General features: G+C 50.2%; 1 protein-coding gene across 1 annotated transcript in view; it reads right to left on the bottom strand.

Annotated features, from left to right (window-relative positions):
- Nucleotides 1–26,586, bottom strand: part of USP43 (ubiquitin specific peptidase 43) — a 62,497-nt gene that overhangs the window by 20,190 nt on the left and 15,721 nt on the right. Inside the window, 9 exon segments of the mRNA XM_043583109.1 lie at nucleotides 104–230; nucleotides 1,252–1,329; nucleotides 5,182–5,285; nucleotides 8,898–9,009; nucleotides 11,489–11,624; nucleotides 12,929–13,064; nucleotides 16,217–16,352; nucleotides 17,608–17,700; nucleotides 24,876–24,979. Coding sequence (XP_043439044.1) covers nucleotides 104–230; nucleotides 1,252–1,329; nucleotides 5,182–5,285; nucleotides 8,898–9,009; nucleotides 11,489–11,624; nucleotides 12,929–13,064; nucleotides 16,217–16,352; nucleotides 17,608–17,700; nucleotides 24,876–24,979 — 1,026 coding nt within the window.

Here is a 26,586-nt window from a genome sequence, read left to right as displayed (position 1 = left end):
CTGGAAAGGAAACCACCGGGACCGTGAGGCACCCCGCTCCGCCGCACCGCGGCCACCCGCCCCCTTCGCAGCCCCGGGCGTGCACCCTCCCTCCGGGAGACACCTGCTCCTCCTTGGTGTAGAACTGAAAGCACTCGTCCAGGGTGCAGCTGGGTTGCTGGTGCGCCTCCTGCTGCCGCCACACGCTCTCCGCGTCCTGGACCCGCTCCTCCTGGGGGCTCCCGAACAGGCTGCCGGGAGAGGAAGCCGACGGCATTGGGGCTTCTCACCTGTCGCTACTCACGGCACCCACCAGGGGAGGCCAAGCGGCCCCAGCTGGCGCTCACTCTCTTTGACAAGAATTGCCGGGGTCTCCCCTACCAGCTCCAGCTGGTAGCCAGCTCCACAACCGATCTCACGGTTTGTGAGTTCGAGACCCGCGTCGGGCTCTGTGCTGACAGCTCGGAGCCTGGAGCCTGATTCGGATTCTGTGTCTCCCTCTCTCTCTGCCCCTCCTCCACTCACGCTCTGTCTCTCTCTCTCTCTGTCTCTCTCTCAAAAGTAAATAAACATTAACAAAATTAAAAACTAAAATAAAAAATAAAAGAATTTCTAAAAAACAAACAAACAAAAAACACATGTCCTAGAAGCTGCTGGTTGCCCCACAATTTTTGTTTTCCTCTCTTTCCTCAATAAAAAAGTGATGTATGAACCTTCTGGTAAGTGCCCTTTAAGAAAAGGAAGCATCTCTTGGCCCTCTCCCTTCTCCTTCCTGCTAACTGGCATGCAGACTTATAGGATACACCTGGAATAGTCCTCTTGGACCACAAGGTTCACTTGACCAACACAGGGCATGCTCAAAAAAACCCAGAAACTTAGGGGGCACCTGGGTGGCTCAGTCAGTTAAGCACCCAGCTACGGCTCAGGTCACGATCTCACAGTTCGTGAGTTGGAGCCCCACATCGGGCTCTGTGCTGACAACTCAGAGCCTGGAGCCTGCTTCAGATTCTGTGTCTCCCTCTCCCTCTGCCCCTCCCCTGCTTGTGCTCGCTCTCTCTCTCTCTCTCTCTCAAAACTAAATAAACATTAAAAAAAATTTTTTTAATGCACACAATTGTCATTAGCATTTTCTCAGAGGCCTGGATCACGTGGCATTAAGGAGGTGTGTGCACTGCCTTCAGTCACATTGGGGGGAACCGGGCACAGGCAGACTTATGTGTACAGCCAGGCCTTTCTCTCCTCCCCGCTGGAGCCCAGTGCTGTTGAACTCACCGCCCCTTGGCATCACTATCCCACTCCACGGCCAGTTTGACGTGCGGGGGGCCTCCTGGCCTCCTGGGGTGCAGAGCCCTGAGGAGAGAACGGGGAGCCCATCAGAAAGCACGGGGCCTCCTTCCCACACCTCTGCCTCCAACCCCAGGACCCGCTGTCCCAAACAGAAGCAGCAAAACTGAGGGTAACCGAGGCTGGGCATCTGGGGAGTTGGGTCTGCTGAAGGCTTCGTCCGGAACCCACCACCCCTGACCGTTCTCCACTGGCTCCCTTGTGAGCAAGGACACAGATCCACTCTCCCACTGAAGCCTCGGCCATCTTCTCGGTGTCTAGAGGGCAGTGCCACCTGGGTGTCCTATGTGACGCCCCAATTCCGACGACGCCTCCTACGGGCCTCTAACTTTGCTTCTACCGCAATGCGGAACAGGCACCTCTCGTCCGCGTCCACGCCCTCAAAGACCTTCCCCTTCCAGACCCTCAAAGACGCAGAAACTCTCAGGGTAAACCACCCCGTAAGCTCTTCCCAGCTGCTTGGGCTCAGCCCGTTTCAGACGAGTCAAGGAGCGAGCGGAGAGGGAGAAGCTTTGTCCCGAAATCCACAAGACACAGACGAGTGACAACAACGTCCGTCTGTACCCGAGCGTTTAGAATGTATCACAAGAGGGGCGCCTGGGGGGCTCAGTCGGTTAAGCGTCCGACTTCGGCTCAGCTCATGATCTCACGGTTCGTGAGTTCGAGCCCCGCGTCGGGCTCTGTGCTGACAGCTCAGAGCCCGGAGCCTGCTTCGGGTTCTGTGTCTCCCTCTCCGTCTACCCCTCCTCCACTTGCGTTCTGTCTATCTCTCTCTCTCAAAATAAGTAAATAGTAAAAAATAAGTAAATAATGTATCACGAGAAAAAAGTGGGGGTGTCACATGCGTCCCTCACTGTCACCAGGAGCATTCTAAAACAGGCTTTGAGCTCACGGAAGGTACAAAATCCTGTAGGCGAGCACTGCCAGGTCTGGGCTGGAACTGTGTCAACAGCGTGCTGAGCAAGACGGGGTGGGGGGGCACGGAACGAGGTGTGTCTGGGCGAGCCCTCCCAGTTCAGCGAGCCCTGCTGATGGGAGACAATGACATTCCATTCTGGGGAAACAGTCGATAGACAGGATACGCTGTCATCTGAGCCACATCCTCGACTCAGCCTCACGGATAAACCCAACATACTGAGCTCCCTCTGCCTCAACCCTCAGTCTACTTTTCGGTTGGCGTCTACATTGGGAGGGCAGAAAGAGCTGGTAGCTTCAGGCCCTAATTCTGTCCTACAAAACCCCTGGGGGCGCAAAAAAGGGAGAGGTATGGGTCTAACAACGTGGAGTTTGCCCCTCGCGTGGAAACACCGTTCAGGAGACAGCACGATCTCCCCTCCTGATCCCGGCCTGGACTCAAAGGAAAGAGGGCATCACTCGGGGTTTATGGAGGGAGGGTGAGATTCCAAGCATCACACGGACACGATCCCTACCCTCTACCCTCTCTGACGGAGCTCAGCGTCTAACGGGAGAGACGCGCATAAGCGATGGCTGCGAGTGCCCAGAGCGTTTATAGGGACTCGGAGGAAGGACACCAGGGCTGCCGTGAGCCCAGAGATTTCCTGCATAGGATGAGCAGGAGACAGCCAGGCGAGTGGAGAGTGGTGGGGAGAACGGCCCTGCAGGCAGAGGGCTCGGCGGGAGCAGAGGGCAGGGCTTGCACTGGAATGACCTCAGCCCGGTGAGGGGCAGGCCACACAGGGAGATAGGGGCGGGTGGCGAGCTCTGCCACCGGAAGCGTGGACCGTATCCCCGTGGGCCACCGGAGGGTTTCAGACACACAGGGAGGGAAGGGGCCCTGGTCTGGAGGCTCCCGGGGCATCGAGCCAAGAGGCTCCATGGGCCCAAACCCAGGCGTTGGCGGTGAACGTGGACACAGGGAGCAGAGCTGAGTAGCTGCCAGGGTTCGGAATAAGAAGGCTTGAGGATGGGCTGAAGGTGAGGGAAAATGAGGAAGAGAACTCAAGAATGGCTCTCAGGTTTCCAGCTTGGGTGCCTCAGTAGACACATGGCCACCATTTTGACACAGGAGACAGGAGGAGGAGAGGCTTGAGTAGGAAGAGCTCCGAGCAGCAAACGTTTGGATGGCACATCTGAGAGATGGTTAAGCAGGACACGGGTGGGGGGGGGGGGGGCGGGCTGTATCTCAGGGATAAATTTAGGCTGGAGATACGGGTCTCTAATGGGGGAGAGGCAAATAGGCCTTTAATTTTTTTTAATTTTTAAAAAAAAATTTTTTAACGTTTATTTCTGAGAGAGAGACAGAGCGCAAGCGGGGGAGGAGCAGAGAGAGAGAGGGAGACACAATCTGAAACAGGCTCCAGGCTCTGAGCTGTCAGCACAGAGCCCAACGCGGGGCTCGAACCCACAGACCGCAAGATCATGACCTGAGCCGAAGCCGGACGCTCAACCGGCTGAGCCACCCAGGCGCCCCTTTAATTTTTTTTTAAGGTTTATTCATTTTTCAGAGAGAGAGACACAGAGCATGAGCGGGGTGGGACAGAGAAAGAGAGAGAGATTCTGAAACAGGCTCCAGGCTCCAAGCTATCAGCCCAGAGCCCAACGCGGGGCTCGAAATCACGGACTGGGAGATCATGATCTGAGCCGAAGTCAGACGCTTAACTGACTGAGCCATCCAGGCACCTCAGGCCTTTATTTACTTATTTTTTTTAATGTTTATTTTTGACAGAGTGTGAGTGGGGGAGGGGCAGAGAGAGAGGGAGACACAGAAGTTCAAACAGGCTCCAGGCTCTGAGCTGTCAGCATGGAGCCCAATGTGGGGGCTCGAACCCACGAACCGCGAGATCATAACCTGGGTCAAAGTCAAATGCTTAACCGAATGAGCCACCCCAAGTGCCCCTAGGCCTTTCGTGTTTTAAAAAAAATATCACATGGGGCACCTGGATGGCTCAGTTAAGCGTCCGACTCTTGATTTCTGCTCAGGTCATGATCTTTCGGCTTCGATCATGCCTATGATTGATTAATCATTGGCTCTTGGGGACTGAATTCCATCTCCAGCCCCTCTTGGCTCTCCGGAGGTCTGGGGATGGGACTGGTAGTTCCAACCTTTAATCACATGATTGGCTGTCCTGGCAACCAGGCCCCATCCTTAGGTTCTTTCCAGAAGACACCTCAATCATATAAACTCAGGTGTGGTTGAAAGGGGCCGTTACCACCAAAAGCATCCCAAGGGTCTTCTGTGCTCTGTGTCGCGAGACCCAATACTATTTCTTATTGGAAACCACAATATCACGTCTACGTTATAGATTCGTGCATCTTTTGCGGACCGAGCCAGGAAGTTAAAGATGGGATGGACCGCGTTGTGTCTGTGGGAAAAGGAGCAAACGCGCTAGAAAAGTCGTAGAGTGAAACCGCCTCTCCGGTATCACGGTGCCCGTGGGTGCTGCCTGGCATGGCCGTGGGGGTGGGCACACCGGCTTTATGCCTCAATCGCAGCCAGAGTGTTCTTTGGTTTGAGCAGAATTCTCCTCTACCCCAGACGGGACATCCAGGCTCAATTCAGAAGCATGACCTAACTGAACGCATTTGGGTTTCTCGCTCAGGGGGAAATGGGTTCCAGTTCAGGCTCGGCCATTAGCTCCACACATAGGAGCGAGTCAACTAATCCCTAAGAACCTCGGTGACCCCTCATCTTCAAAGTGGCCATCACAGCCCTTCTCTAGACCTATGGGTTGAAGACACAGAATGTGTCTAAGGGCCTAACACGAGTGGCCAGGACTGGAAGACAAGTTATCAAGAGCAGCTAAGATTACAACCAATTTACTAACCCAGAACCTCAAAGGAGTCCGGTCAAATACAACTGTACTCATTCTCTCACCAAATCTGGAACAGTCCTCTTACCTGTCAACTGCCCAGTGACTGAGGGGATGGCTGTCCTGGGGGGATAAGTAGCTGCAGGCCAGAGAAAGCCCCACCACCCGGATGGAGAACAGAGACCCCGGGTTCTGCTGAGACAAAAACACAGCCACCGGCTCATCGTCACGTTGATTTCGCCGAGACTCTCAGGTGCAAATAAATTACTCAAAGACCGTAACCCTTTTTGTTTATAGTCTATATTGCGTATTCCCTTAAAAATTAGTATTCAAGGGGTGCCTGGGTGGCTCAGCCGGTTAAGCATCCGACTCTTAATTTCAGCTCAGGTCATGATCTCATGGCCGTGGGATCGAGCCCCATGTCAGGCTCTGTGCTGAGTGTGGACTCTGCTTGGGATTCTCTCCCTCCCTCTGTGTCTGCCCCTCCCGGACTCACAAGCACACATTCTCTCTCTCTCAAAATAAATAAACATTAAAAAAAAAAATCAGTATTCAAAACCTAGAGATACAAAGGTCTTTGTTTTTTCCAGAAGATACACACTGTACCTTTTAACGTGGTGATCTAACACCGTGTAATACGTTAAATCTTCCAAAACCATGAACCGTGTTTTATTTATTAGTTTTTTTTTTTCAACGTTTTTTATTTATTTTTGGGACAGAGAGAGACAGAGCATGAACGGGGGAGGGGCAGAGAGAGAGGGAGACACAGAATCGGAAGCAGGCTCCAGGCTCTGAGCCATCAGCCCAGAGCCTGATGCGGGGCTTGAACTCACGGACCGTGAGATCGTGACCTGGCTGAAGTCGGACGCTTAACCGACTGCACCACCCAGGCGCCCCTATTTATTAGTTTTTAACGTTTATTCATTTTTGAGAGAGAGTGACAGAGTGTGAGCAGGGGAGGGACACAGAATCCCAAGCAGGCTCCAGGCTCCGAGCTGTCAGCACAGAGCCCGACGCGGGGCTCGAACTCATGGACAGTGAGATCAGGACCTGTGCTGAAGCTGGACGCTCAACCAACGGAGACACCCAGGTGCCCCAGTTAGCATCTGTTTTACATAGGAAATGCTTAGTGAGTATTTACACACTTCAAAACAAGCCACATAGGGAAACACTACATCTGTTTTTATTCTAAGGTGCGTGGGTGTTTTTTCCCATATTCTAACATTTCTGAAATTGAAGGCAGTCTTAAAACATTCATGAAACACAACATTATTCACAAAAGTCAAAAGGCGAAAACAACCCAAGCGTCCATCAACAGATGAGTGCATAAACACCCTGTGGTCTACACACGCAATGGAATATTACTCAGCCTTAAAAAGGAAGGAAATCTTGACATCTGCTGCAGCGTGTGTGGACCTTGGAAAGGCTCTACGCCAGACACGGAGGGGCAAATACTGCATGATTCTGCTTTATGAGATAGGTAGAGTAGGCAAATTCATAGGGACAGAAAGCAGGGTGGAAGCTGCCCGGGGCGAAGGGCTGGGGGCTTGGGGAGTCATTACATGGGCGCAGAGTTTTTGTAGGGATGACGAAAATTTGGGGTGAGGATAATGGTGACGGTCTTACAACATCATGACTATAACGAATGCACGTTCATGAATGGTTAAAATGTTCTGTATATTTTACCATTAAAAATAATCAACGGGGGGTGGGTGGTGGCACCTGAGTGGCTCAGTCTGTTGAGCACCTGACTTTGGTTCAGGTCATGATCTCGCAGTTTGTATGTTCGAGCCCCTCATCGGGCTCTGTGCTGACAGCTTGGAGCCTGGAGCCTGCTTTGGCTTCTGTGTCTCCCTCCCTCTCTCTCTCTCTCTGCCCCTCCCTACTCATGGTCTGTCTCTCTCTCTCAAAAATAAACATTAAGGGGCGCCTGGGTGGCTCAGTCGCTTGAGCTTCCGACTTCGGCTCAGGTCACGATCTCACGGTCCGTGAGTTCGAGCCCCGCGTCAGGCTCTGGGCTGATGGCTCGGAGCCTGGAGCCTGTTTCCGATTCTGTGTCTCCCTCTCTCTCTGCCCCTCCCCCGTTCATGCTCTGTCTCTCTCTGTCCCAAAAATAAATAAACGTTGAAAAAAAAAAATTAAAAAAAAAAAAAAACATTAAAAACAAATTACAAACAAAATCTATGGAGTGTCCAAGTAAAGCAAATACAGTTCTTAAAATGGTCACAGATGACCTCAGCTGTAACTAGAAAAACAAATTTCCCTCCCAACAAATTCATTCTGTCCACCAGATCGGTTATTTCTGTAAGACATTCTCCTGTCCTTCATTCGTAGCTAGGGAAATTCATTTTAGAACCCTCATTATTTCCTTTTTTTTTTTAGTTCTCTTTTTAAAGTTTATTTTATCTATTTTTTGACAGAGAGAGCACATGGGAGGGGCAGGGAAAGAGAAAGGGGGAGAGACAGGGAGAGAGACACCCAAGCAGGCTCTACACTGTCACCTCGGAGCCTGATGCAGGGTTCGAACCAACAAACCGTGAGATCATGACCTGAGCCTCAATCAAGGGTTGGACGCTCAACCGACCGAGCCACCCAGGCGCCCCGAACCTTCACTACTTTTAATCTCTTTGGCTCAAGGTTAAGAATTCTCAGTGTGTTCTTTTCAAATGATCACCATCCCGAGCCAGGATTTCATATGGTGCTGAAACGTGGTCAAACGGATGGGCTCTCCTAGGAGCCTCACAACCATTCAGAACACATCATTCCTACAGAAAATCAGGCCCATCCACACATGTACCAATGAGTCTGTAAAAAAGCATCCATAGTGCGAGGCTGCCTCTATTAGCATTTTGCTGGCCCCGCTGATTGCCCCAGGGGCTTCTGAAAACTAACTGGCCGGAGAGGTGCAGAAGCAAAGTGCGGGTATGACCAGGTGGAGAAGGAAGACAGCAGAGTTCAACCGTCACATAAACGTGGTCTCACACTTGCAAAAATCAGGAGCATAGGGTTCGGGGAAACCTGGAGCTATTATAAGAGATTCTGACCTACTTAGAGAGAAGTTAGAATCTCTAATTTGGGCACCACGGCAGATCTGCTGGGCAGTCTGTAGAGCAAAAAAAAAAAAAAAAAACCAAAAAAAATCCTTTAAGAGATAAAGGTGGGTATGGATGCAGAGAAGGTCTTTGACAAAGTGTTATTTCACGTAAATCCTGAATTAAATGTATGGTCTTCCCTGAGCAGGAAGGAGCACGGATTATGAAGTCCTGACATACAGAATAGTCAGAGGGAATTGACATTCTGGGGCTCCCGGCCTGTCCCTCAAAATTTTGACATTGTCTGTTGCAAGCAGCCATCGGAATATTGTCTGATACTCTAGGGGCTAAAAGGAATGGTTTCAGCGCATATCGTTTTTATTTGGAAACTACCAATCTGAGAATAAATAAATGAGCAGGGCCAAAAGGGGTTTTGCCTTTGAGTTTGTTATTTAAAAAAAATTTTTTTTAATGTTTATTTTTGTGAGAGAGACAGAGACAGAGCATGAGCAGAGGAGGGTCAGAGACAGAGAGGGAGACACAGAATCCGAAGCAGGCTCCGGGCTCCGAGCTGTCAGCACAGAGCCTGATGCAGGGCTCGAACCCATGAACTGTGAGATAGTGACCTGAGCTGAAGTCGGATGCTCAACCGACTGAGCCACCTAGGCGCCCCTGAACGCTCTCATTAACAGCAAATTCTTGTCTGTCCCGAGCTACTCCTAGATGCCTACCCACCGTCTCTAGCCACCACAACACATGCACACACACTGACCTGGAGGGGGGCCTCACTCTTCATGAGATAGCGGACCTTACTGAGAATGCATTGTTGGAGCTGGACCCAGGAAATGGCTCTGTCTTCCCGTATCAGGAAAGGTGGCCCAAACCTGAAAAATTCAAGGTCATCGGGTTATCTCAGCAAAGGAAAAACCAACAATACTCGACAATCAAGAGCGTTTGCTCTGCTCAAGACCACCGCTCCCCCGGGTAAGAGTTAAGCACCCAGCATAATACAAAACTGCCCGTCCGAGAACCGTCGCTGCGAATGGACGCACTGGGTTAAACAGTAGGCCCAGAAATGCAAAGCCACAGAGAGACACAGTGGTGGCAACAGGTGCCTGCAAAGGATCACCCAGCTGGGGCTCTCCTCCCCATGGCAGAGTAAGAGAACCCTGGAGCCAGAGGGAGGCGAGGCAGGGGTTAAGCCACAGGGAGCCCAGTGCAGCCGACGCACCGATGGTTTTGCGTATCAGGGGCATTCTCATCAATGGGAATCTCTTCCGTATCCCCAGCTGATGAACACAACGCGGAAGGCCTGGAGTGCCAAGAATGCCAGACGTGGCTGCGGCCACAGTTCCGTGGCTCGGCCGTGGGTACCGCTGGACAAATCACCAACCACTGACTGTCCCGTGGCCACATCACGCAAGGTTGTATGAAGGTCCAATGGGATAGGAAATATCACACTGTTGAACAAACTTTGCTGAAACACAGCACAAATCTGAGGTGGTGTGTCCGGAAGGACAGAGGCACCGTGTGCCGTCTTCTGGGTTTATTGACCTTATTATCTACTGTTGGGCATTTGGGCTGCTTCCCACTTTTTAATTTGAGCGATGCTTGCCTATGGCAGGAGCAACATATATTCTTGTACATATACCTATGGGTGCACGTGACTGACTGTTTCTTTGGGATAACATTCCAGAAGCGGATATGCAAGACCAAAGCTATTCATACCCAAGCTGCTCTCCACAAAAGCCACACCATCCACACCACACCATGGGCCCCATTCTCTTGACACTGGCCCAGGATGAGTATTGTCAGGTTTTTAAAAGTCCTTTACCAATCTGAAAGGTGAACAGCATCTTTCTATTGCAATTAGAACTTCTTCTGCTACTAACAAAGCTATTTTCATCTGTGCTTGTATTTCTTCTGTGAGCTAACATTAATCTCTGTGCCTTGTTTTACTAAGGGTATTTCTCTCGCTAATTTCAGAGCTAGGTTTTACACGATGGATTATGAGCCCTTCACCTGTCATCTGATGTAAATATTTTCTTCTTGTTTGTGCTTAAAATGTTAAATGCATCTAAAACGTTAGCCTTTTTCTTTACAGCCTCCTGCCTTAGGTGTTAAAATAGTCCCCCACCCAAAGATATACATATTTCCCTACATGATTTTCAAGTTATTTTATGGATTCCTTTTCTATAATTAGTTCTTCAATTAATCTAGAACATATACATGCAAATCTATGGTGGGAGTAAAAAAATTGATTATATCAAATGAAAAGAAATAAATTTGCCCCCCCTTACATATTGAATAATTCATTCATTAATAATATGAAATATACCATTTTTTATCATATAATACTTAATTACACTTTGGCCTATTCTGTTACAATGATTTCAATATATATTCTTCTGTCTATACTACAATTTTTTGGCTTCAAAAAAAATTTTTTTTTTACTTATAGCCTATATCATAATTAAAAAAATTTTTTTTTAACATTTATTCATTTTTTGGGAAGCAGAGAGAGACAGAGCATGAGCAGGGAAGGGGCAGAGAGGGAGACACAGAATCTGAAGCAGGCTCCAGGCTCCAAGCTGTCAGCACAGAGCCTGACGTGGGACTTGAACCCATGAACTGCGAGATCATGACCTGAACCGAAGTCAGACATTTAACCAACTGAGCCACCCAGGCACCCCTGCTATTGTCTTTTCTTTTTTTCTTTCTTTTTTTTCTTTAAATTTTTTTTAGGTTAATTCATTTCTCAGAGACAGAGCATGAGTGGGGGAGGGGCAGAGAGAGAGGGAGACACAGAATCGGAAGCAGGATCCAGGCTCTGAGCTGTCAGCACAGAGCCCAACATGGGGCTTGGACTCACGAACTGCAAGATCACGACCTGAGCCAAAGTCGGACGCTCAACCAACTGAGCCACCCAAGCACAACCTATATCATAATTTTTAATAATTAAAACTTTGTTCTGTTTTTTTTTTAATGTTTTTTGTATTTTTGAAAGAGAGAAAGATCATGGGAAGGGGAGAGGCAGAGAGAGAGGGAGACACAGAATTGGAAGCAGGCTCCAGGCTCTGAGCTGTCAGCATGGAGCCCGACGCGGGGCTCAAATCCACGAATTGCGAGACCATGACCTGAAGTTGGACACTTAAGTGACTGAGCCACCAGGAGCCCCTCGTTCGCCATCTGCTTAAGGCAGTTACTGATGATCCTCATGATAAGAAAGTACCTTACTCCCAGTTGATTAACCTTGAGAATGGATGTTTGATTTTATTAAATTCGAATTACTCTAGACAGAATTCCAAGTCCATGCCTACACATCCCAGGCATCACATAAAAAGAAGATGGAATGAAACATACCTGCTGGCCTGCTGCCCGGACCCCGCCAAGTTACAGAGGAGGATCAGCACCTTGTTCTCACTCTGGACAGGCGGGGGTAACCGTTGACCCCCATGGGCTGCCAAGCGCGGGGAGATGGAAAGACCAGGTGGGTGAGCTAAAGAGAGAGAATTACGGTGCATTCTTAAAGAATTCGCTGGGGCACAGCCCCGGATTCTCCTGCCCCTCTTCTCTTTTGAGCATCTATCAACCACCCCTGGGAGACTCCAGAGCACTTTAAGGAAAGAGATATTAAGATATGTGACCCCTGTGCCATCTGATACCTGGTATACAAAGGTCATATACGTGGTAGTGAATTTGCCATTGTGTTCAGCCCGTAATATTAAAACGTGGGCAGGGATTTTAGTGAACACTTCCCAAAACCAATCTGAAAAATACTCCAAAATGATTCGGGCTGCTTTTATGCCTTGATCAGAGAGCCATGAGTTGGCTCTGGCTTTCTCAGCCAATGAAAGAAGAACACATAGAAGGTAAGAATCTTCACCCTTGAGGATGTGGAAGAGTTAGACAATCTTCAATTTCCACTCCGGTCTGAAAATTTGACTTTCAAAGCACAGGTGTGTTACCTTTGACTGAACCTGACATGAAGGCCTTTTCATTGAACTATAACATAATCAGGGCCAGTCAATGCCCTGTTCCAGATTCCAGGCACAGGGGCTCCCCGTTGACTCAGAGAAACCAGACATCTGGTTCCCATGGCCTGCCACCTAGGCTGGCTGAGGTTATGACCAAGGGCACAGGATTCACTTGGGCTATATGGCAACGCTGGCCCAGGCTCCTCCAAATACAGGCCTTCTTGACTAGCTAATTGGGCCAGAATGTATAATGAACTGCCACGGAAGACTGTCGGATACTGACCTTCTAGGCCAGTGCAAAGTTCAGCAAAAGCAAGCATCAGGAAGTGGGGTTGTTAACAAAAGTCATTTAATAACCTTTCTGGCCATCTACTGCTCCAATCTGTAACCATTTTACTTCAAGAAAACACAGGCCTTGAACTACAAGAGTCCTAAAGACAAAGATCACCTGGGCACCTATTCTGAATAGTGATTCTCAAAGGGTGGTCCCAGGACCAGCAGGAGCAGCACCCCTGGGAACCCGTCAGACATGCAAGTTCTCGGGTCCTACCCCAGACCTACCCAACCAGAAACTGTGTGTGTAGGACTCACACCTCTGCCTCAACAAGCTTTCCATGTGACTCTGATACTCATCAAGGTTTTGAGAACCCCTGAGTGATTAGATAATTCTTGATAATCAACCATCTGTACAGCAAATATCAGAGAAAATAAGCCTGACAGGTCCAAATTCAAAAAGTAAATGTCTTATGCCTTAGCATGCAAGGAGTACACTCTCAAATGTATAACTCATAATATCCAAATACGGTTACGCAAACCAACATCGTACCCGAGAGCATCTCCTGGCCAGGTGGTGGAGGGGCGTGGAAGGCATATACATTATCTCCCTCTGCAATGGTATTCAGGTCCTCTTCATCAAAGAAAGACCGCTGGAATCCACTGGGACACAGTTCAACTAAGATCACCTGGAATAAGGAAGATAATTTTCCCTCTTGATTTCTCAAAGGAAACTTAAGCAAGAAATCTAAAAGCCACTGATAGTCTCAAACATCTCTTTTACTCTTTTAGGTGAAAAATACTACTTATTTTTCATAATAAAACAGAATAGGTATAACAATTAGATTGGCCACAGATACCCCAATGGCAACAATCTCTTCCCTCAAACTGCTGAGGGAAGAGATGGGGGAATAAAATTGGAGAGGGGGGGGGATTTGTTTTTAAATTTTATACCCAGTTAAACTATCATGCAGGCAATGACAATACAATAAAGCTCTCTTCAGATGAAAAGTTAAGAGTGTTTACTGTTAACAGATCTCCAGTGAAAGAACTTCTAAATAGTTTTGCCAACTTTTTTCACATCACGGTAAATGTGGAGTTTATTTTGATGGAACACCGGGATAAGCAGAAGTTGGTCTTGTAGCAAAGAAAAGGGGTGACCACCTTGAGGGTCCTGTCACCTCGAGGGCTGAAGGAATCAACATCTCAACACATCTAACCCATTCAAGTCACACTAGCTACAAAATTCTCTTGTAAGAGATGCATTTCAGGGTTCAAACAAACAAACAAACAGAATCCAGAAAAAAACCTTGAGTTTTAAGAAGAAATGATGAGCCAAAGAAAAGGGTAGACATTAGTAAATGTAAACATGCGCTGACTACATAAATCCACAATAATAACAACTAGTACCATTACTACATCTGGAGAAAGGGGAGGAGAGATTAAAATACCGGACAATCAGGGGGCGCCTGGGTGGCTCAGTCAGTTGAGCACTGGACTCTTTTTTTTTTTAATTTTTTTTTTTAACATTTATTTATTTTTGAGACAGAGAGAGACAGAGCATGAACGGGGGAGGGTCAGAGAGAGTGGGAGACACAGAATCTGAAACAGGCTCCAGGCTCTGAGCAGTCAGCACAGAGCCTGATGCGGGGCTCGAACTCACGGACCGTGAGATCGTGACCTGAGCGAAGTCGGACGCTCAACTGACTGAGCCACCCAGGCGCCCCTGGACTCTTGATATCAGGACTCTTGATGATCTCAGGTCAGGGGATCAAGCCCCACATTGGGCTCCATGCTGAGTGCAGAGACTGCTTGGGATTCTCTCTCCCTCTCTCTCTGGCCCTCCCCTGCTCATGCACTCATGTTCTCTTTCTCTCTCAAAATAAATAAATATTGAAAAAAATACTGGACAATAATATCCACAGTAATAAAATGGCGGAAGGGAGATTGAAGCACGCCAAGATCCTTGTGCTGTTTGGGAAGATTAACATAAGACTTTGCTAAATTATGCATGTTGGCGTTTTAAGGACAACCACTAAAGAAGCATAGAAATAGCATATATATGTTCCAAAGCAGAAGAGATGAAATAAAAATTGCTCAATAGGAAAGAAGCAGTAAAGGAGAGGGAAAGGAATCAAAGAGAAAGCAGGGTAAACAGAAAGCATAAAAAGAAAATACAAATAAATCCAAGTATATCCATGATCATAGATAATGTAAGGGGAATAAACCCGCCAGTTAAAATCAAGCAGAGTTGAAGTTCCAATCAAAATGCCTGCCTGTGCACTTAGGAATCCCAAGTGATTCCTACCCCCCTACGCACCACACTTCTCAAATTTCTGACAATTATTTTACTCTTTGAATTGTGCCAACTCCACCTCACAGACATCCCCCTTTGGGCATCATTTCCCCTTGTGGTTTTTCTCCCAAGACTGTCACCCCCTGTCCTATTTTCTCTTTCTCTCTCAATATATCCCCAAAGAGCACTTTGAGTTCACCAAGCAAGATACATGCTTTCCCCCCACGTGATACCCCGGTAAAAACGTTGATAAGATCAGAGGCACTGATTGGGTGGGAGCAGGAAGGAGCCCACAGAGTGAGTAATCTTGGAGGTTACATGGATGGATGTGCACAGAAGAACTCAACAAACCATACCCTCAAGGTGCGCATCCTTTAGAGCACGTGTGTTATTCCTAAACAGAAAGGCTAAACATTAAAAATTTTTTTAATTTATTTTTGACAGGGAGAGAGAGAGACAGAGCATGAGCGGGGGAGAGGCAGAGAGAGAAGGAGACACAGAATCTGAAGCAGGCTCCAGGCTCTGAGCGCTCAGCACAGAGCCCAACGCGGGGCTCGAACTCACGGACCGCGAGATCATGACCTGAGCCGAAGTCGGATGCTCAACCGACTGAGCCACCCAGGTGCCCCAACACTTTTTTTTTTAATTTGAAAAAAAAAAAAAATGCTGCGAGGTCGTGGGGGGGGGGGGGATGTAAAATTTGCATTTTACAGTTAAAGACGCAGAGGACCAAGGTTGCTTACTTTGTCCAAGGTCAGAAAAGTAGAGATTGACTGAATCCTAAGAAGGACCCTATTCCAAACCCTTCCCATCATGCCACATGGCTGTTGACCACCGTCACCTCCACCCTGCCCTCTCATGGGGGTCCCTGTTGCGAGTTCTGCCCTCAAAGTCACAGTAAATCCGACCTCCTTACCAAGACCCCTTAAAAAAAAAAAAAAAGGCAGTGCACAGCCGTCCCAGTCTCCCCTAAACCTCCTCTCTCACACATCCTCAGTAGCTGCTCGTTTGTCACTTATCGCCCCTTCAGTGTCCTGGTTCCTATTCTCAGGAGCAGAAGTACACAGCTCGGGCTGTGAAGTCAAACCACCTGCATGCAAATCCTGGGTCAGCTGCTTACCAGCTGTGTGACCTCGGGTGGGTCACTTAACCTCTCAGGGCCCCCTCTCGGCTCACCGTTAGGAGGAGAACTGTGGTACTGACTTCGCAAGGTGATGACAATGAAAGCGGCTACGAATGAAGTTCATAAAATGGCGCCCAGCACTTGGGAAACACCACAGAGGGTTTGCTGGCGTCGCAATTACTAGGGTCGCAATTATGACGATTTTGCTCATCCTTTTCTGGCAATTCTGAGTAAACGCAGGGAGAGGTCAAGGCTCGGTCACCCCAGACAGACACCAGGGACTGTCACCAATCAAACAGAAACTCACGCGTCACCAGGGGGTCACCTGGGAACCAGAAATTAGCCTAAACAGCCCTGGTCAGCGGGCCCAGTTAGCATTCCAGTCATTCGGTCACCGGGCCCCCCGTGCAATTCCGTCGCACCTCATCCGCAGGGACGCCGCCTTCCTCTGCGACCATCTTCCTCAGGGATGCCACTGTGCTGAGGATTGGCACGGCCAGGCCAACCCGCAGGAACCGCTGGCTCTTCGAGGGGAAGACCAACGTGACGCTCAAGAATCTGGAAAACACGAAGGTGTCCACATCCTTACAGGATGGACATGAACTGCCAACACCACTGACATTGGGTCGAAGTCCAACACTTAGGCTAATCTCTGCTTCAGGGTCAAGCCAACTGTACTTTACGTATACCGTCACCAGGTGGCGGTGGAGAGCCAAATCCCCGAGGGTCTCCGCTCCCCGCATAGTTTTCTAAAGCTAGTTCCAAGTAAAAGGCATCTGATTGACCATCACAGTACAGATCTGCGATCTCAAGGTTCCGTTTGTTAAATCCATCGCCTTCAGCAAAAGCAAACTTTGAAATCTGTTATGTAAAATGGTCAAGCTTCTTCCACTACGATTCAAGACCACTGGACAGAGCTGGGATTTGAACCCCGGACAGACGAGCCCCGGAGTCAGCGTTCCCAAGCACCGTGCGATGCTGCGTCAGGCCGGGAATCTGAGCTCACAACCATCAGTACGCATCACCGGTGACGGACAAGCCGGTGGTACATTTGCAGCACAGAGGGGCAGAAATGGGGATCGAGTGGCCAGGAGAGGCTGTGTGGAGCTCCGTATCTTCAGCTGCACCCTAGAAATGGAGGTCAGCAGCGGAGGGCACGAGAGATGATATTTTCGGAGAAAACGCGGGAGAGAGCCGTCTCAGTGCCAATGCAGTGCTCACCAAACGGCCACGAGGCCGACATTGGCCAGGTGTCTTAGCGGTCACATGCCAAGACCCGGCCTTCTAGAACTCCTACACTACGTGCCTCTTACTTGTAAAGGCCCAGCCCACCATGCCTCTTACTGAACCCTACCCTCCCTCCTCTCTTCTGTTTTTCTCCTCTCCTTCGACACCCCCTTCCCTTTTTCTCTGCTCCTGAAAGAAACCGTCTTCCTACACCTTCACAAAGAGCAAAAATGATTTGGAAGCAAAGCAGGGAGAAGCAGGTGGTGACAATTTTTTTTTTTTTTTATATAGGTTGGCCCCTGGTCTGCCGGGAGGTAGTGACAGGCCCGTGCCAGCTTCCCAGCAGGCCAGAGACGAAAGCCTGGCTACGGTGCCGACAGACAGAAGCGCTGTGGATAGTTCCTTCTGCGGCCAAAGAAGGGACGCAGTAGCCTTTCACGGTGTCAACATTCAACAACTGACCATCACCAGCTTTGCAAGGCTGGTTTCTAGAGAGACGCTGGCTGAGAAGCCAGACAGATAGAACTGTAGGTGCAAGGCAGAAGGTACCCAGGAGGGCCTAAGGACGGGATTCAAGTTCACGTACCTCGTCTGGCGCAAGGGGATAGGTAGTGACACACACAGGAAAGGATCGAAGGTGTTGCTCTGTTTTAGGCAGTGGGGACAGGTCAAGGAAGATCTGTGAGGGCCAAAAACAGAGTTTCAAGGTCAATCACGTGCGGTCAAGAAGATCCTCAAGAAGTGAAATAAAGAATTATCGTACGATCCAGCAATTCCCCTGGTAGGTACATTCCCCAAAAGAGTTGAAAAGAGGTACTCAGGGGCACCTGGGTGGCTCAGTCGGTTAAGTGTCTGACTTCAGCTCAGGCCATGATCCCACGGTTCGTGAGTTTGAGTCCCACATCGGACTCTGTGCTGATAGTTCAGAGCCTGGAGCCTGCTTCAGACTGTGTATGTGTCTCTCTCTCTGCCCCTCCCTTGCTCATGCTCTGTGTCTCTGCATCCCTCAAAAAATAAAATGTTGAAAGAAAGAAAGAAAGAAAGAAAGAAAGAAAGAAAGAAAGAAAGAAAGAAAGAAAGAAAGAAAACAGGTGCTCATACGAATACTTGTGCACAAATGTTCACAGCAGCATTATTCACAATAGCCAAAAGGTGGAAACAACCCAAATGCCCATCAGTGGCTAAATGGATAAATCCAGAATAGGTAAAGCCACAGAGACAGAAAACAGATTGGAGGATGCCAGGGGTGGGGAGGAAGGCTTAACGGGGTATCCAGTTTTCTCTCTGGTGATGAAAATGGCGAGGAGCTAGACAGAGGTGGTGGTTACACAGGACTGTGAACGTCCATGCGGTGAAACTGTACCCTTTTATTTTTAATTTTTTTAATGTTTATTTATTGTTAAGAGAGAAAGAGTGCAAGCAGGCGAGGGGCAGAGACAGAGGGAGACACAGAATCCGAAGCAGGCTCCAGGCTCCGAGCTGTCAGCACAGAGCCCCACGCGGGGCCTCGAACCCACGGACCTCGAGATCATGACCCGAGCCGAAGTCGGCCGCTTCACTGACTGAGCCACCCAGATGTTCCCAAGAAGTACACTTTTAAATTGTTGATTTCACGTTATGGAACTTTCACCTCAATTTTTCAAAGAAGGAAAAAAAGTTTAATTGCACATGTTAGCGCACTGAGAACGGGAAGGGAAGCGAACACCCCTCGAGAGAGAAACGGCATGATGGCTCGCAACCTGGAAGGCATCTCAGCACCATCTCCTCCCCTGGTTCTCAGCCTCACTGTGTCCCAGAATCACAGAGGAAGCTTTCCTAAAAACGCAAATGTCTCGGCCCTTTTCCCATAGATTTTGTTTCAAGGGAGGCAGGGAGAGAGGCTCAGGCATCAGGATGTCAACAGCTCTCCCGGGGACACTAGTGTTCAGCCAGAACGTGGAACCAGTGAGGAAACAGAGTTCAGAAAAAGCGCCTAATAGCTAAATAGCTAATATTGTAACAGGGTTTACTATGAATTGGGCATTGTTCCAACCACTGTGAGTATAATAACTCACTCACTACCCATAGCCGCCAGTATTATTCCCATTTTGCAGATGAGAAGACTAAGCACAGAGAAGTTAAGCAAGAGTCCCAAGGACACACAGCTCTTAAGTGGCAGAGCAAAGCTCAGGTTCCAGGGTCCAAGTTCATCACCATTTCTGCGGTCTTTAGTGTAAACGAATGAGGGACATCAACTGTTTCAGAGAAGTTATGGGGCGCCTGAGTGGCTCAGTGTCCGACTTCGGCTCAGGTCATGATCTCGCGGTTTGTGAGTTCGAGCCCCATGTCGAGCTCTGTGCTGACAGCTCAGAGCCTGGAGCCTGCTTCATGGATTCTGTATCTCTCTCTCTCTCTCTACCCCTCCCCCACTCACGCTCTGTCTCTGTCCCTCAAAAATGAATAGACAATAAAAAAAATTGTTTCAGAGAAGTTATACACACAGTATGCTTATATTCTTTAAACTTTTTCAAACTAAACACTCCCTCACTTAAGCATGTGGTCCCTGAAAATCAAGTGCAACTTTTATATTCCCCACGGGTACTCCAGTTTTATTTCCTTAATTTTGTGATGCATTCTTCCAAGATGTAAGGGATTTCTGGATGCTGCGTGCCTTGTCCTAAAATCTACACTGCCTTCTTCCTTGGGAACAAGGAACACCACCCAGCTGACCGCTGTGCTCTTATACCGGTCAGCAAGGAAACCGGGGCTGGGATCACGGGCTGGTTTCCAGAGTGTCTGCACAGAGCACCAGCCCAGCTTGAGTGGTTTCCCTGGGAGCAGACCAAATGGGAAAAACCAGGGACAAGCAAGACAGCCTGAGGATTTCAGGGTGCGGGCGCAGGTGACCCTGAGTGAGCTGGCCAGAGCAGGTCAGCTCTCCTGGGTACAAGTTAACAGCCATCCATGACTTCTGAAAACAGACCTGAGACTTTAACGTCCAATAACTCTGGGAAACTTCCCTTTGGGAAAACCATGCTAATGTCCTGGTAAAAAAAAACGGTGCATACCAGGCATCGAGCTCCAGAGAGAAGGGGGACCTGGCGTTTGTGGGGTCCCCTCTGCCACCCTGTTTCTCCGGATCCTTCTCCCACCTTTACCCATCATGTACCTAGATTGAAGTAAGCCCAGAGGATGTATTTTTGTCACTGGGAAATTTCCAAATCCCTGTTTTTGCACTTAAGCAAACAAATGAAAAAGAATATTTTTCTTTGAGTTATCCACTGTGTTAAGTCTACAAAAGCTAAGCAAAGCAAAACGTATGGTCTTCACAATAGACTGCGTAAGGGATGTGAAATACACCTGTTTTTCAAAGACGAGTAATGACAACAGAGTGAATGGGACCCACAGATCAGGGAGAGAGAAGACTCTGGACGTTTCCAGGCTTCAGCCACCTCGACACGTGACCTCAGGAGACCTTCTAACCTCACCATGTCCCCACCATCCCTGCCGGCCATTTGCAGCCCCGTCCTATTGTCGTCCCCCAAGCTCTCACGGGGTAGGGAGTGGGGGAGGGGGCAGAAAACCACCCTGCTGCCCTTCACGGCTCCCTCAGGGCTAGAACCCAGGGTTTCATCACTTACATATAAGTCCCAGTGCTCATCCTCACAAATGGCCTCCTTAATGCCCATCCCCCATCTAGCCCCCCCCAACCCTGTTTGTTCTCTATCTTTAGGAGTCTCTTGTGGTTTGTTTCCCTCTCCCCGCTACCCGCCCCCCCCCCCCCAGCCCCTTCCCATATATTCATCTATTTTGTGTCTTAAATTCCATCAAATTGCTTCCAACGCAAAAGCCAACAGAACTGCCCTTGGCTTTCCGCCAAGTATAAATGCCCAGAAGTGAGCCCCGGGCCCTTGATGATGCCCTACTCCGACCTCTCCCTGCGGCCGCAGACACACCCTACCCCTCACGCCCGCCCTGCGCCACCTGCTCCCAGGACAGAGGACCCGATGTCTCCACCGGCAATGGTGACTCTGAGGACACACAGGTAAGATGTCACCTCTCGGAGATCGGCTGTGAGAAAGCCTTCACAAACACGCTCGGCCATAGGGGAAATGCTGCCTGTTACGGGGACCAGGTAAGACTTCTCTGCGAATAAAAGCCAGGAGCCCTGAAGAAACGAATCAGGTGCGCATGCGCATACCCACAGGCGCGCATGCGCACGCACACCCCCCCTGCAGGTGCACTCCCACGGCCTCCCCTCCTGTGGCCCAAACTCCAACACAGGGGCGCTCCGCGGTTATGAAGCTCACGGAGGTTTTTTTAGGTTGTGGTACGAACCATGTGGAATAACTGATTATTTTCCCTGTAGCCCGTAACCTCCAGCACCCTGAGGCCAAAGCGAAAGCCAAAGCCGAAAACCCAACACCCTAAAAGGGAGGCGGCACCCTCACTGCACGGGGGTCTCTGAATTCACCCACAGTGAATCCTCTCTTAAAGAAGGCCAATACCGCGGCGACTTTCCATCCCCAGCAAGCCCTCCCTGAAGAGTGCCCAGGGCCTCAGGAAACACCACCAGCTTGGAGCTGGTATCCATTGGCCACTCTAGAAAATCGCTTCGCAGAGCTCAAAAGCCCTCGCCCAGACGGACATCCCTAACTGTATTTTTTTTCTTTGCTACAGACTATCAGGCACAAAGCAGGTATTTTCAGCTGTCACTGGTCCCCCCTTTTTTTTTTTCTTTTTAGCTTGAACACCTCAGTTGTTACTCTTCATCCTACAGTAATCTACCCAGAGAGTGCTTGCGGTCTTGAATATGTCTGATCGGCTTGAAGTCAGTTGCTCAGGAATCATGCCCTGACTCAGCCCACGCCGATCACAGACCGTGTGATCACGTGATTTATAATAAGAAAATACATATTTGGTTTTGGTCCTGGTTCCTGGCACAGGGCTCCTAAAACTCTTGGAATTACCTAAGAGATGGGAGCCAGAAGGACAACAGGGCCACCTTTCAACCACACCTGAGTTATATTACTGAGGGGACTCGGGGATAGCCCCAGACACCTGAGGATGAGGGCCGGGGGCCAGGGGAAACAGTTGGGGGCGGGGGAGGGGGTTGGAAGTTTCAGTCCCGCCCCTCCCCTTCCAAGGGAGGAAAGGAGGACCAGAGGTTGAATGAATCCCTAGGGATCAATGGTGTAATCAATCACACCAAGGTAAGGAGGCTTACAGAAAAAAACGCTCCCAGGAGAGGTCTGGAGAGCTTCCAGACTGGTGAACACGTGGGGGTCCTGGGGCAACGGCGCACCCGGAGAGGGCAGGGAAACCCTGCACCGGCTGCCACACACCTTGCCGGAAGCATCTTTTCCGTCTGGCTGTTCAGAGTTGTATCCTTTTACGATGAGTTGCTGATCTAGTGAGTTAACTGTTTGCCTGAGTCCTGTGAGCAGCTCTAGCAAGTGACCGAACGTGAGGAGGGGGCCCTGGGGACCTCCGATCTGTAGCCGGCCAGTCAAAGCACAGGTGACAGCTCGGGACTTGGGGCGGGGGGGGGGGGGGGGGGGGGGGGGGGGAGGGGGGGGACTCTTGCCCGGTGGGGGGAGCAGTCTCGTGGGACTGAGCTCTTAAACTGTGGGATCGGACGCTGTGTCCAGGTGAACAGTGTCCGGAACGGAGTCACCCTGGAGGACACTCAGGTGGTGTCCGCAGAGAACTGCAGAATTGCCTGGTGTGGGGAAAACGCCCACGCGCCTGGTGCAGAGGGTCTGTAGGCGGGGTAGGAGGAGAGAGGGGTGTAAAGAAAACAAGACCTTTTTCCTTTCACACCTGTAACACGCATCTCAAAGCACCTGCCAGTGATAACGCCCCATAAAATCCCGGGAGGCACCCTAGATTCCTCCCTTGCTCTCAGGCCCTCCCCCTGCACTCTTAGAGTCATGAACGAGACCTGTTGAGTCTACATCCAGAACACGTTCCAGCCCGTGCACTCCTCTCCATCTTCCCTGCTACACCCCCCCGGGGGGTCTCATGCACCATCACTCTCCCACCATAGTCCCTCAGCCACACCCCGCTTCAAATGTTGCAGTGGCTTCCTGTGCCCTTCAGACGGAAGCCCACACTTGGACAGGACACGTTAGACACGTCCCCCGTCCACCTCTCCAGCCTCACCTCCCGCCCCTCCCCACCTGGCTGCTCCCTTGGCCTTTCTGTCCCTCGATGTGCCAACATCATTCCAACCCCGGGCCCTTTGCCTCTGCATTTTCCTCTGCCTGCATGACCTTGTCCTCAGAGATGCGAATAGCTGATTCACTGTCTCTAGGTTCTCAGCTCAAATGTCCCCTCTATTGAGAAGCCTTCCCAGACCTTTCTGATTACCTTATCTAGAGCTGGCCGCCTCCCACCCCCCACATCCCAAGCTGTGTCTTATCATTTCAATTATCACTACCTCAAAGAGCTGCTGTGACGTGTGTGAGCGTTACCCAACACCTCCCCCAGCAGAACGTGAGCTCCTTGAGAACAGGGGCTGTGCCTGGTTCACAGCTGGACTCTGGCACCGAGAAGGAAGGGGCTCGTAGCAGGTTAAACAGTAAATATCTCGGGCATCTCTAGAATCGAATAGCTAGAGTGCATGTGGGGTCTTTGGTTGGAATTTCTCTCTCGTGGCCAAGGAGTGATGCTCCTGGCTGTAACCGGTGGACCATGCACCACAGCCAACTCTCAGATACTTGAAAGAAGGGAAGAAAGAGAGCATGCGTGCACAAGAGAGGAAGAGGGAAGAGAGAACGCTATGAGCCAAGAAATAAGTAAATTGGTTGTGCAAAGACACCAACGAGGGGTACCTGGTGTCCCTTCCCCGCAGTCTAACCGACCCTGGCCTTAGGTTCCCCTTTCCCTCCTTCTAGCTGTTCTTTTCTCCTCCTCTCTTCTTCTTTTCCTGTCCCAGTTTTGTTTCAAGCAGCCTCTGCTCTGGGCGCCTGAAGATAAATAAGGCAGACACCCTGCACGTAGCTTTCATGGCTAGCCATGAAATCTAGGTTCCCTCCAGTACGCACACCGCATCTCTCGGGAAATAAACGGGCCTTACTTCATGCACAACAGTAAAACGTAGACTCGTTTCGGAGCGTTTTTAAGTACCCAGTAGGCTAAGCAACCAAGGACTGTGTCACCAAGAGGAGGTTGTCTGTAACCGATGGTTTCCCCTGCATCCTGATTATCTGTTCTTGCTGAATATGCTCCCGCCCATTCGATCCTATTCAGCCTTTGGAGCCCCCATCAAAAGGCACACCTCCTCCAAGAAAGCCCAGGGAGGTTTCTTCCCCACTTTAGGCTGCTTACTGCAATCAATGTCTCATGAAAACATTATAGTACTTGGAAATACGCTGTCTTATAGGAATCTCTCAGCTGTCACAGATAGAAGAGCCCAAGGAGAAGTTTTCTGAAGGCAAAGCCTGCATAATTATATATATACATATACATATATATATACATATACATATATACATATATATATGTATATATATTTTACATCCTCCACGCTGATGGGAAATCTCGAACTTGAAATTACTTGGTAAACTGAACAACCTCTCAGTGATCGCCTGCGGGCGAAACCCTGGCCTCCGCATTCACACTCTGTTAGAACCCCCTTCAAGAGGAGACGGGGGACCCAGGAGCCAGCAAGAAGGGAAGGAAGAAATCCTAACGGCCAGAGACAACAAGGAGTGAGGGGCTGCCTGGGATTTCCAATGGGAGAGAGAAGGGTTGTCTTGTGTTCCTGTTGTTTTGCAATCTCGGGGCAGCGTGGCGATGGGAGGCCAGTTACCAGCAGCTAAGTCTGGGCGATCCCTGCTAAGCACACCCCACCCTTACCTAGATTCTTACCTATACTGGGCTTGAAAGTGGCTTTGCACAAAGCTTTGGCCTAGGGGAAGCTGAGCCGATGGGGACAGGAGGTGCTCAGGGGTTCTGCTGGCTTCAGGCTGAGGCTGCAAAGAAATGAGGGAAGGAAGCAAGATTAGGCACAGACCAGTGAGCCCTGGCCTCCTCCTGGGCCCGCTTCACCCCTCCCTGGGCCAGGACTCTGTAGGACCTGACCCCTCTGGGGAGTCCCCCACAATTTACTGCTCCGCCAGTCTCTAGACCTCCCAGACCCCCTCACGCACAGAAGGTGCTGAATGAGCAGAGCCGAGGCGTGAGCCCTGGGAGCTCCCACGCGCTCAGCCAGACTCAGCTCCGATCTCTGGAGCGACTGCCCCGTTCTTCTCTCCATCCTGCTGGGCCCCGTGTGTCTATGCCTCCTGCACCTTTTGCTGGGCATGCTGCCACCACTCAATGCGTCCACACCACATCTCCCATCTTCCGGCTGCTAAACCGCCCCATCCGCCTCTCCGCGGGAGCCAGTCTTCATGCGAGCCCCAGACAAACCAGGCTTCGTGCCCTGGCATCATGTGGAAGCTCCCTTCACCCCACATCGATCCTACCACGCCCCTCCGTGCTGCCCCTTATGTGTTCACTTGTTACTGCTGATGGCTGCAGGAGCAAATTCCCACACGCTGCGGGCTGAAAACAGCAGAAATGTATTCTCTCACAGTTCCGGAGGCCAGACAGCCAAGATCAGCATCCCCAGGCCCCAGAGCAGGCGTCAGCAAGGCCACGCTCCCCGCAGAGGCTCTAGGGGAAGCCTTGCCTCTCACGGCCTCTGGTGGCTGCAGAATCGTGGCTTGTGGCCCCATCACCCCAGGCTGTAAGCCCAGCATTTTGGAAGAGCCAAGGAAAGAGCCGAGGAAAAAGGAACACGTGTGAAGTGTTCGGAGGGAAGTATACCAAGGTCCAAAATTTAATTTCAAATGCATCAAGGGGCGCCTGGGTGGCTCAGTCGGTTGAGCGTCCGACCTCGGCTCAGGTCATGATCTCGCGGTTTGTGAGTTCGAGCCCCGCGTCGGGCTCTGTGCTGACAGCTCGGAGCGTGGAGCCTGCTTCCCATTCAATGTCTCCCCTTTTCAATGCCTTACCCAGTTCAGTGAACAGCACACAAGCAGGATTAAGAATCAGCCTCCAGGGGGCGCCTGGGTGGCTCAGTAGGTTGAGCCTCTGACTTCAGCTCATGACATGATCTCAAGGTTCATGAGTTCAAGCCGCAGATCGGGCTCTCTGCTGTCAGCACAGAGCCTGCTTCGGATCCTCTGCCCTCCTCTCTCTGCCCCTCTCCCACTTGCGCTCTCTCTCTCTCTCTCTCTCTCAAAAAAAAAAAGATTTAGCCTCCAGGCTCTGGCTGCCTGGATTCCAATCTCTGCCCTGGTACTTTGCTGGGAGAGCTGCAAAAAAAAAAAAAACCTCTAACACGGCTCACCGGGGACGGCGGTGGGCAGGATCGCCCAGGGTGGGGTCCGGAAGGAGAAAATCCTGAGCGAGGCTGGGCCGAGAGGCAGCAGAGTGGTTCCAGAAGTGTGGACCTGGAGGTCAGAGCAGGCTGGCTCTACTCTGCTAACCAAGTGACCCTGGGCATCTCTCTGAGCCTCATTCCACATCTAAAAGAGTCACACATCCACCTCACCTCACTATGCCACCATTCAAATAGAAAAACTGATGTGTG

The sequence above is a fragment of the Prionailurus bengalensis genome, chromosome E1 (genome assembly GCF_016509475.1).
Source record: "Prionailurus bengalensis isolate Pbe53 chromosome E1, Fcat_Pben_1.1_paternal_pri, whole genome shotgun sequence".
NCBI classification, from domain to species: domain Eukaryota; kingdom Metazoa; phylum Chordata; class Mammalia; order Carnivora; family Felidae; genus Prionailurus; species Prionailurus bengalensis.
This window is presented reverse-complemented; position numbering and strand designations above follow the sequence as displayed.